The 12,445-nt window shown below is 39.7% G+C and overlaps 1 protein-coding gene across 2 annotated transcripts in view; it reads right to left on the bottom strand.

Moving 5' to 3' along the window:
* Window positions 1–5,152: 5,152 nt before the first annotated feature.
* Window positions 5,153–12,445, bottom strand: part of ASZ1 (ankyrin repeat, SAM and basic leucine zipper domain containing 1) — an 88,785-nt gene continuing 81,492 nt past the window's right edge. Inside the window, exons 8-10 of one of the 2 annotated variants that reach the window (XM_075929162.1) lie at window positions 9,145–9,250; window positions 8,125–8,238; window positions 5,153–5,987 (exon numbers count right to left, since the gene is read on the bottom strand). In XM_075929162.1, coding sequence (XP_075785277.1) covers window positions 5,835–5,987; window positions 8,125–8,238; window positions 9,145–9,250 — 373 coding nt within the window. In that variant the 3' untranslated portion in view covers window positions 5,153–5,834. The remainder of the gene's footprint in view (window positions 5,988–8,124; window positions 8,239–9,144; window positions 9,251–12,445) is intronic. The other variant, XM_014573333.3, reaches the window with a different exon arrangement.

The raw sequence follows: 12,445 nt of genomic DNA, 5'->3' as shown, positions 1-12,445 counted from the left end.
GATGCTTTCTATGAAGGACAGGCATTTTGGGAAAGTGCTTATACCCTTTTGATGTTTTACTGGATTATTTACGGAGGGAAGATCAGGTGTAGTAATCAGACATCTAAAACACAACTAGCAATGTGTAACTAGTAATAAAACAACCTCCTGTTAATTCACAAAGATAAAGCTAGGGTTAAATTCACTAACTGCACTCATTAAAGCTAATTTACACAGAAGAAAATAAAATTTAACATTTGCAGAGTACAATTATTTATCTTGTAATTGATTATTTTTTCTGTGAAATCTGCAACAGATTAAAATGCACCTAAAGTTTCAACCAGTACAGATCCAGTATTTATGGTTGTCAACCCAATTTTCTAAGGTGTATCTGTATCAGTACCAGTGCAATATTAGGTTTTCTAATTTGCATGAAAGTGGAGTAGTTAAATGAAGACATCTGGAATTTATTTACAGAAAAAAATTACTTTTCTGTTGACTTTATATTAAATCAGTTTAGCAGAACTTAACCTAAATTGGTATCTGAAAAGTATTTTATAGTAACTTTTCATAAAAAAAACTTGCTAGTATGATTTTTGCTTTAATATTGCTTTTCTTAATATTATTTTATGTTATTCATGCTTTTATACTTTAAGAGTTATACCAGGAATATTGACAAAACTATTTTCTGGAGGGATTTTTTTTTCCAAATTATGTCATGAAGTTCAGCATATAGGGTATTAACAGCCTCAATTGAGAAGTTAATTTAAAAAGCAAAACAATTTCCTTTAGTTAGTGTCTCAGATGGCGATGAAATATCAGTGAGAAGAAATTATATACAGGCAGTCCCCGACTTACGCGGATCCAACTTATGTCGGATCCGCAGATACGAACGGGGCTGCCACAGAGTACACGGACTGTGGGACCTCGCGGTCCTGCCGCCCGTGTACTCTGGGGCTTTCTCTGCGTCTCCCTGGTCTGCAGACCAGGAAGACGCAGAGCAAAGCCGCGGGGAAGCCGGCGGCGGGGCAGCCCAGGCGCGCCTGGGGTGCCCCGCTGCCCGAGCCCCCCCCCCCCGCGGCTTTGCAAAGCCGAGGGGGGGGGGGCTCGGTCAGCGGGGCACCCCAGGCATGCCTGGGCTGCTCCGCTGCCGGCTTCCGCGAGGCTTTGCAAAGCTGCGGGGGAAGCCGGCAGCGGGACAGCCCAGACGCCCCGCGGCTGTCCCGCTGCCGGCGTCCTCAGAGGCTTTGCTCCCCGTCTCCCTGGTCTGCTGGTCTCCAGCAGACCAGAGAGACGGGGAGCAAAGCCGCGGAGGACCCAGGCGGCGGGACCGCGGTGCGTCTCGGTCCGCCGCCCGTGTCTTCCTGGTCTGCTGGGGTGGGGGGTGGCGCAGCTAGTATGCCCCCCCCCCCACAGACTAGGCTTTTCTCCGGACGCCTGTGGCAGAGCAGCTGGGGTGCTGCCGGTTGGTCCCGCAGCGCTGCTCTGGGCGCTACTGGTCCAACCCAGCAGCACCCCAGCTGCTCTGGTCCTGATTCAGCCGCTGCTGGTCAGTTTCAGCAGCGGCTGAATCAGGACGCCTGGGGCAGAGCAGATGGGGTGCTGCTGGGTTGGTCCAGTAGTACCGAGGAGCGGCGCTACTGGAGCAACCCAGCAGCACCCCAGCTGCTCTGCCCCAGGCGTCCTGATTTAGCCGCTGCTGAAACTGACCAGCGCTGACTACAGGAAGCCCGAGGCAGAGTTGCTCTGCCCCGGGCTTCCTGGAATCAGCTGCTGATCAGTTTCAGCAGCAGCTGACTTGGGGACGCTTGGGGTTCTTAAGTTGATTCTGTATGTAAGTCAGAACTGGCGGTCAGTTTCAGCAGCGGCTGAATCTGGACGCCAGTTCCGACTTACATACAAATTCAACTTAAGAACAAACCTTCAGTCCCTATCTTGTACGTAACCCGGGGACTGCCTGTAGTGGATGCAACAATGAGAACAAATGATATAGTGGATACAACTCAGGAGTTCTGAGCTTTGTATCTGGCTCTTCCACTGACAGTTTGAGTTGTCACTTAACCTCTCTGTACCTCAGTCGTCCTCCTGTAAAGTAAAACAACCCCCCAGACAGCATTCATGAAATTTAATTATTGTCTGAAAAGTATTCTAGCATCTCAAGTATGTGTGTGCAAAAAACTATGAAACAAGATTCTAAACACTAAAAACAAACAAAAAATTCAAAGAGATGTAGCTAATGCAAAGTTCAAACATCTGTGTTTAAGAAGAATACAGGCAGTCCCCGGGTTACGTACAAGATAGGGACTGTAGGTTTGTTAAGTTGAATCTGTATGTAAGTCGGAACTGGCATCCAGATTCAGCCGCTGAATCTGGACACCAGTTCTGACTTACATACAGATTCAACTTAAGAACCCCAGGCATCCCCAAGTCTGCTGCTGCTGAAACTGATCAGCAGCTGATTCCAGGAAGCCCGGGGCAGAGCAACTCTGCCTCGGGCTTCCTGTAGTCAGCCGCTGGTCAGTTTCAGCAGCGGCTAACTTGGGGACGCCTGGGGTAGAGCAGCTCGGGTGCTGCTGGGTTGGTCCAGAAGCGCGGCTGCTCCTCGGCGCTACTGGACCAACCCAGCAGCACCCTAGCTGCCCTGCAGCAGGCGTCCTGATTCAGCCACTGCTGAAACTGATCAGCAGCGGCTGAATCAGGACTCCTGGGGCTGAGCAGCTGGGGTGCTGCCGGGTTGGTCCAGTAGCGCCAAGGAGCGGTGCTGCGGGACCAACCGGCAGTGCCCCACCTGCTCTACCACAGGCCCCGGGCTTTGCTCCACATCTCCCTGGTCTGCTGGGGGGGGCACTAGCTGCATCCCCCCCCCAGCAGACCAGGGAGACACGGAGCAAAGCCGCGGAGGACCCGGGCCGGACCACGGCGCTTCCAGATCAGCGCCGCGGTCCGGCCCGGGTCCTCCGCGGCTTTGCTCCGCGTCTCCCTGGTCTGCAGACCAGGGAGGCGCTGAGCAAAGCGGCGCAGGACGCGGGTCCGGACCCGCGGCCGCTTCCAGATCAGCTGGAAGCGCCGCGGGTCGGGCAGGGTCCTGCGCGGCTTTGGCGCTGAGCAAAGCAGACCAGGGAGGCGCTGAGCAAAGCGGTGCAGGACCCGGCCCGACCCCCGGCGCTTCCAGCTGATCTGGAAGCGGCCGCGGGTCCGGCCCCGGGTCCTGCGCCGCTTTGCTCCCCGTCTCCCTGGTCTGCTGGCTCCTGCAGCAGACCAGGGAGACGGGGAGCAGCTTTTCTCGCCCCGGAGGCGGCAGGCGGCGGGACCAGGCGTCCCGCCGCTCGAGTCCTCCGGGGCAAGAAAATCCCCGTTCGTAACTGCGGATCCGACATAAGTCGGATCCGCGTAACTTGGGGACTACCTGTATAATCTATAAATGGGTAAATCAGAGATGTGGAGAACTTTGGCATTTGGATGCTGCAAGTAGCTGGAGAACAGTTTTAGTGATGATCTTATTTGCAGCAGCAAAGAAAAAAATATGGTCCATTATTCTTTTTTCACATTTCTATTCAAAGACTTTTTAGTGACTGCTAAGAGAAACGGTGTGGATGCAGGAGAAACTACTTGTAAGATCAAAGTGATAACTGTAATAGACAGATCCCACAACATTTTTTCTACAAAGCTTGCTGGTTCTACTAGGCTACAGTTGAATGCACTAATCCATTTTTGGTGGCTGATTGGCTGAGCATATGGAAAAGCTGTGATTTAGTCTTCCTCTTACGCCTGATAAACCTCAAGGCTGGAGTTCTGTAAGTTGAAGAGGCGTATAGAACAAAAGGAGGAGCAGGTACACTGAAGTAAACCTACTACATACTGTAGTTTCAAAGCAGTAATCTGCAGAGGAGCGGAGGATAAAGATTAATGCTCAAAGAGGCATTAACTTCCTTAACTTGCCTTGAATTATCCTTGGAGAGGATGGGGCAACAGTGAAAAATCAGGTCTCTGCACTACAACCCTGAAACCCAAAGGGCTGGAGTTCAATTTCGCATGGAATCTAGGACTCTGAAGTTTTCTATGCTGTATCTACTTTATCCCATCTCTGAGGGGAGAATGCTCTCCTTTTGTAATAAGAAGATATGGAAAGAATTACAATCTGCAAATAATTACTACAAGAATAAAATGTGTAAGTTAAGTCACTTATTTCCTCATAAGTACTTATGACAACTACTTATGAGGAAATAAAGATTTTAGTAACCATGATCGTGAATGGGTAGAAACACCCACTGGACACAAAAATGCACACATTGAGGAAGATACTTCACAGAGTTCTCCACCATATATTATATAGGGCCACTACTAGTTAAATCATTTTGAGCACCAGATCACCAACATCTGTTGTTAACAAATGGTGTTGAATATGCTAGTGTTGATATGTTTACTTGGGGAAAGGGATCAGTTTATATCATGGTTTAGATAGTACAGTTAAAGGGGAAAAAATCTTGTCTATAATAATCTGAATATCATCATCATCAACCATAGGCTCAACGCCCATTGGTGTCCGATGCCTCCCTCACTGTTTCCTTCCATCTTTCCCTGTCCAATGAGGAGTGGCTTAGTTTCTGTAGACTAGCTCCGCACCAATCTACTATATCATTTACCCCTTCTCTGTGGGATCTGCCTCTCCTATTCGGACCATCCATTATGCCAAATACCAGGGTCTTAACTTTTCGCTCTTCGTTCATTTTGCGGATATGCCCAAATAGCTGTAACTTCCGTTGTATAACCTTCTGCAGTATGTTCTCTTTCAGCTGTATCTTCCTATTATAATTCCTCATTGGTGACCTTCTGCATCCATCCTATTCTCAGGATCTTTCTATAACTCCTCCTCTCGAATGCCAATATCCTTCTCGTCTAATCTTTTGTTATCACCCATGTCTCACATCCGTACAACATGCTGCTAAATAGCTGAGCTAGAATCTTGTAACCAACATTCCTATTTATATTATAGTATTTTAGAAAATATGGTTTTAATCCCTGTGTAATCAAAGGATCTACCTGATCTGGTTATAGTAATCACAGCTTGATGTGTTTATGACAAAATCAATCTTTACACTATGGAATGTCAAAAAGCTTTACTAAAACTAAAGTGAGACATTCAAGAGTTGAATATTTAAATGGCATCTACTGTTTTGTAGCACTGGATATGAAAGTACTCATTGAGGTGGGAAAATCAAATTGATTCTTCATGATTAAATATTTAACAAGATCCCTACAATATTGTGGTTGGTGATAAACAAGAAAGAAATAAGGCATAATGACCACCATAGCAAAGTATTTTTTGATGTGAAACTATACAGTATATAGTTGTCTTATGGTATATAATGTCTATAGGGAAGTCTACTTAAGTTATCTTAGGTATTTTGGTAAAATTGACCTCAGACAAATAAATTTTGCTACTGTTGTAAATACATATACTAATATACAGTACAGTATATTGAAAGATATTCCAGAGCCATAATTGACAGCTAAACAGAAAAAGAAACTAGTGCTAAGTAATAAGAATTAAGTTTTTATTTCTTACAAAAAATATAAAAACAAAACACTTTGAAAAGGATACTTACAAGTCATACTCTTTTTGTAAAGAAAACTTTTAAATACAAATAAATGTAATTGGCTGGTCTAAATCTGTAACCTTTATTTTGTTTCTAAATTAAAGTATTTATAACATTACAAAATTTAAATTCTTCAGAATGGACTCTATATTTAATGAAGAATTTAATGTGCTTTTTAAAATATGGTTTCTTACAACAAATTATTTTGTAGCTGCATAACACTGAATCATATTGGAGAACTAAGATGTATGCATAAAATCAGGCTTTCTTTAAAGTTAATTTAGTAATAAGAAAGAGAAATCCAACTCCAAACAGGGTTACTGCTGCCTTTTTTATTAGTCTACTTTTCCAGGTAGGTGTTTTTTCCAGGGGTCGTAGGCGAGTGGGGTCATTTTTCTGTCCATTTTGAAGCTGTAAATTAATGTAAGTTAATGTAAAAATATAATTCAAATGGTGCATGAGAACTTCTAAAGTACATTAAGAAATTTCAGACTATACATAAATGTAGGTATTTATGTCATCTTACTATATTTGAAGTCAGGGCATGATCTAGCTTCTGTTGAGTCAATGGCAAAACTTATACTGATTTCAACATGAGTAGGCATGGGTCTTTATCTTATCTATTTCACAGAGAGTTACTATAAAAATAGTAAAAGCACAAATACCAGCAGCTTTTTATAAATCAACACAATTTCTTAATGGCAATTAAAAAGCGACACTTTCTAGAAAACATCTTGAACCACTATAACAGCAAAACAACCCTGTGATAAACACATTAACAAAGTCAAATATTTGATCTGGGCCTTTGCTCTTTAACCACAAGAGTCATGACTTGTAAAATATATATTTAGTCAAAAAGAGGCATTTTATGATTTCCCTGTATTAGCAAAGTTATAATGAGCATATAGGTAGGATCCTATGATTGCTGCATGCCATGACTTTACAAGGCTGGGTCCACAAATAATAACTTTATGTTCATAAAGGCAAAAGATGGAGTTCTGGCTCCATTTAGGTCAATGGCAGTTTTGTCCCCAGAATATTTAATTATTACAAACCTGATTAGTAGCCACTTCCACAAAGTAATTATATATTATATGTCTTAATTATTGATTTAATGAAATCTGTCAAAAGCTATTTGAGTTCAAATAAAAAATGGGCAGTAAAAATGCAAAGCACAAATATTTAAATGTAAGTTTAAATGTTAAAATAAGAATGATACAAATTAAGCAGATTATATGATGAAATGATATCTGTAATTTAATAGCAATTATAATTTTAAAAATATTAAAAAGGGCCAAATCTTTAAAAAACATGGCCAAAATTCTAGTGAGAAAATGCTTGAGCTTGATCCATGGGCATACTATTTTTACCTGAAAGTACAAGTTGCTCTTTCAACTTGTAAGTGTGAATTCTGTGATAAAAGACCTATATAACCAAGGCCCCAGGTGGCCTGGGTCAGTTAAATTGGGCTTGTAGGTCTTGGGCTGTAGGACTACAGAATTGTAATGTGATGTTTGGAGTCTCAGAACTTTGGCTTCAACCCAAACCTGAAATTTCTATAATGCAATTGTATAGGCTTATTGCCCATGCCGCCTGAGTCCATGTTAGCTGACCCAGGCTCTAATACTTGGCGCAACAGGTTTTATAGTAGTATAGACACCCTAGGTCATCAATTGTAAATGGTCAGTTGGGTGTGAAATCTTATGTGCACATTCATTCAATTACTGCATATACAAATGTTATGCATCCAACTGCCAAAAAGTTATTTGTGGAAGACTGAATGTAAAGTTAATTTAAATTTACCTAAATAATGAGTCACAGAATTAAATTAATACTATTATGTTAATGGATTAACTTCCAATGACTTCATTCAGCAACAGATTCCTTTCTGACACTGATGCTCTGTTTACTGAATCTCAACACTCATTCTTTTTGTCAGCTTATTACTTAAAGAGATCTTGTCCGACAAGAGCGTGTCATGATGTTGCTCTGAGAGTGAGTGATGTAGTGCTAACATCTAGCATTGACCTCTCCCATCCTTTTCTTTCAACACCTCTACAAACATATGTGGACTGCCTCCTATACCATCACATAAATCTCTAATAACTTCTTCACGACACAATATTTCCATACAATATTGCTCACAGAATGGCATTTATACTGCAATATTTTTTAAGACGACTAAGGATATGCCCCCATTTTTAGAGTATTTTCCTCTCCCCAATATTTCATCCATCTCTGCCTTTCAGGACAAAAGGAATGGTTATAGCTTCCTACAGATTGTCAGCACTATTCTGGAATTGTCCAGATGATTCAATGCTTCATGATGTAAAGCAACAGTTATCCCAACTCTCAACTCCAAATCCCTGCTGCCTCCATATCTCTTGAAATTTCTTTTCCTTTTGTAGGTGTTCAAATTACAATTTTAAAGATCCTCTCTTTAAACAGTCTGATGTGCACCACTTAGCTGATGGGGCAGCATGTACAGAATTTGTTTATAAGAAATCTATGGCATTTTCTTTAACACATTCATTAAACACACATTTACCTTTTGCATGAGATCCTTTAGTTTGCTAACTTCTTCACTCAAATCTTCAACATTACAAACCAAGTCCTCACAAACTTTAGTGAAGCTCTGGGGAGGACCCCACTCCAGTACAACCTATTAGAAGTTTTACAATATTATTTAAAATCTGGAAAAAAGTCTGATCTTTATATAACTGCTATTAAAACAATTCTGTAAATTGCTAATACTCTATACAGTATGAAATAAACAGAGAGACTGGCATATTATATAGTTCAACTTAGATCACTGACAATTTAACAGATCAAACCAGTTATTCAGAATGTCAGCTCATTTCATATAGGTGAACTGGTAAAGCAATGTTGCCAGAAGGGCCCTGAACATTCTGAAAACATTATGCAAGCTCAAAGTAATCATCTTGGGGTAGCCACTGTAGTCTGTAATTTAAAAAAACAACAACAACTTAACAACAATGGTCCTGTAGCACTTCAGAGACTAACAAAAAGATATAAATAAAATAAAATAGACTATTCTGACAAATAGCATATATTTCTATGCTTCTACAAAGTTATAAACAAAGCAAGAAAACAATGAAGCATCTAACTTTACTAAACAGTCTTTTTAAAAACATTTTTTATATTTTAAAACATTGCGATGAAATTAAAACATGTCTGGATTTTTTTTTTAAAACAACACACCCAACACTTACAATGATATAGTCTGTGCATAACATGGCTCATATTACTGTGTTTCAATCATTGCCTGACCTTTCTGGAACTTACAGTTTAAATATTTAAGTGAAATCAGTATAAGCAGAAAGCAACAAAATTTTTTCTTAAAAATTTGACAAGATTTTTTTAAGCATTGTAAACATTTTAAGGTACAAAACTACAAACAAAAATGCTATACAGTTTACACAGAGTGTATGATAACATGGAGTTGTATATGGACATCTATTACTATTCATTGTCTCATTTATAAGTAGCTAAATTAACAATATGCCTCCCCCAGACCCAAGTCAGATTTCATTTGTCATTTGAATACCTTGTGAGAGTTTGTGGGTAACTGGCTAACTATGTTTTGCACAGCAGTTGTAAGATGACCACACTGTCTATTCAGTTTCAGAAGAAAAGTGAGGAACTCATCACCACTATAAAAACAAGATTATTAGATTTGCAAATTAAGAAAAAGTAATATTATTTTATTATAATAAATGTACAACTTTCCACAGCTCTCTACATGTCCTTCAGTTCATTAAGCTTATTTATTTCCACATAAAAATAGTTATCTAGAACACTAACTATTAAAAACAAGTCTGAAAGTCTGCAAAGTTCAACCCCCCTTAATCTGTAGCAATCCTCAGTTTAACTTCTATTAATCTTTGCTTTCTCTCTTTACCCTGTGTCTTACACTTACCTGTGGGGAAACCCCTTATTTATTACACGAAGGAAATAGTAAGTGTTCTCTGTAAAGCAAATAACTTTACAGCCTTTTGTGCACAATGATAAAACCTGCAATCAGTAATTTACGAAAACAAATACTGAAAGTCTCAGATCCATTTTATGTTGATGTATGAAATATTCCTAGCTTGCAGCTTGTACATTAAAAGATGATGTAGAGAACTTGATTTCTGATTTGTACATGGAGTAGGAGGATTCTGATCCATGTTAAGAAGCTAAACAAAAGGTAAAGTGAGGTATCCATGTGGTAGATGGAGTCATGGTAGGTAGACACATCAATATGTACTGGATTTTTTAAAGTTACCTTGGGAAACATCTGAGGTTCTCTGATGAAAATAAAAAAAATCACTTACTGTTAAAATACAATTGAAAACATGATACTGAAGGGTGGCTGCCTTAAGGTCTCCAAGAGCACCAATCTGAATGCTCAGATCCTGTTTTTTTTTTTTTTAGAACTTCCATCCCCTTATGTGTCTCCTGACTTCTTTTCTTCCTCCTTGCAGCATATAACAAAACCAGGTTGCCTCAGATGTGAATCAGAATGCTTGGATCTTGTAGGAATTGGTTTCAAATAATGGTCAGTAAGCACCCCAAACCGAAACTCCAAAATGGCAGCATTCAGCAGAACAACAGCTGCTCACTTCTGCCTCTTGGGGGGAATATGTCGTACAGGCCAAAGATGAAGGCATATGTGTTACGGATCCCCCCCATGCTTTATGAGGATTGGCCTATAAATATGAATATGTACAAATTGAAGATACTTTAAAAATATTACGTGACCTGTTTCGCATAAAGTGACAGTCTGCTGAATCTCTATATACTGTTTTTGTGCATGTATCATTCTTGTATGTGAAGTTAGAAATATGAAGTGTGAATCAGTTTTTAATTCTAAATGTGCTAATGAGTGTGTTTAGTGATACTTTAGGTACTTATTGGCTAAGTACTCAAACCAATGACCTGTGAATGGTGTGGTCTGTCCTATAAGCCCAAACTGTGGCTGATTGTTGAAAGACATGTATGCGATCATGCTGCCTAGTACTAGAATCCATCTTGTACTTTCCCATGTGGATGGGGAGACTCAACAAAAGGGTTCCCACTCTGCTTTCCGTTCCTTAAATAGACTTCCCCCCAATCAGGTGTGTCTTCAGCTGGCTTTTAGAATTGCCTCCCCACATTAAGAGACCCAGAAAAAGAGTAAGCCTGGCCTAAGATAAGAACAACTGTTTAGGGTAGGAATTGCATGTATCAAGTTTTTTAGTGTATTGTAATTAGCTGGTGTCTTTTGTTTATTTTAACTTAGTAGCTTACTTTGATGTGTCTATTTTCACTTCTAATCATTTAAATCTTACTTTTTATACTAAAAAAACACACCTATTTATTATTAAATCCAGTGTAGATAATTGTTACTGGAGGGAAGTAACCACTGTGCATCTTTCTCTTTCATCGATAAAGGAGGTGGACATTTTAAAACTTTTACACAGGGTAAGACTGATTTATTTAAGGTTTTGGTCCCTTTTGGGGATCGGGTTCCTTGGTGTTGCAAATGGCCTTACAACTGAGCCCTCCTAGAGCTGAGCTGAATCAGTGTTTGTGTTGCCCGGCAGGGGGGCAGTTATTCAATCTCTATTCCTTGACTGGGGAAGACCAGCGCTTCTGGCCCAGCAGGACAGTTGATAGGAAGCCCCAGAGAGCTGGAAGGCAGGCGTCAGTGACATGATCAGCACACCGGGTGATAGCCCCAAGGGGATTTCAGTGATCCAACCTGTCACAATGTGCTGATCCAATGCTGCCATTTCTCTATCATTGGATCCTCTCAGAACCTAAACAAAATCTTTCCTCTAAAAGACCTACTAAACCTAATTTAACTACTAGTCTAACAAATTATGTGAAGGGGCAAAAATATTTTATATCTATCTATCTATCTATATAAATAAATAAATAAATGAACTTTGTAACTGTATCTTTGTGCTTTGCCACACATTAATACAAATTATTTTGTTAAGAAACTCTTTTCATAATGCTTAAAATATGCCAAAGGTAGAAAACCAAGTAAAACATTTACCATTACTGTACCTGTTAAATTATTCAAATACTGGGAATGATTATCAGAGCGAATTTCAGCAGCTAATAGAAAAACACTTACAATGTTAAATAAGTCATGCTGCATGCAGAGACAGTTGTTGCACTGACACTTTCCCTTGCACCTCCAACAGTTCAGATTTTCAGAAAATTAAAAGTATCATATTTCTTTAGAATGCAAAAGAAAGAAGTTAAAACATGAGTTGCTAAACAGTGCAAGAGACCCTGTGGGAGTTTATAATCAATCAGTTCAACATTTTCTACTATGTTAGTTTTTCTATGACTTAATGACTAATATTCCTCTTTTTAGAATGACTCTGAACAAATGGGAAGCAAAATCTTTATATAAGAGCATGTAAACATAGACTGTGATTTAACCACAAGGTCAGATTCCTAGAATGCATGTGTCTAACAGTTTTGTTTAAAAAGCGCAACACTTCTCATAATTGAATTTATGTTATATTTTGTATACCTCACAACTCTGAATTAGTGCTTTGTTTCTTATAATTCATGAACTCATGAAAAGGTACATTAAGCTTTATTATTTCTTGTAACTCATGAGAACACAGAAAACTACAATAAAGTTTATGAGTATAACTACTGATCTAATAACATACACTTTGTGCTTGTCACACATTTAGCATGTTATTTAATTAAAAATCTGTACTGGGGGACAGATTAGCTATATTTTAGACTCCTTTAGAGAGTGGACTATTCATTTTTTTCATTTTCAATTAATTTATTTCTAATTTATATTTTAAGGATGATCTGCGCAAATACATTTATTTTTAAAAATACAGTATCTC

Source organism: Pelodiscus sinensis, chromosome 1 (assembly GCF_049634645.1).
Source record: "Pelodiscus sinensis isolate JC-2024 chromosome 1, ASM4963464v1, whole genome shotgun sequence".
Lineage (NCBI taxonomy): Eukaryota > Metazoa > Chordata > Testudines > Trionychidae > Pelodiscus > Pelodiscus sinensis.
The sequence above is the reverse complement of the archived record's forward strand: the minus strand, read 5'-3'. Positions and strand labels throughout refer to the sequence as shown.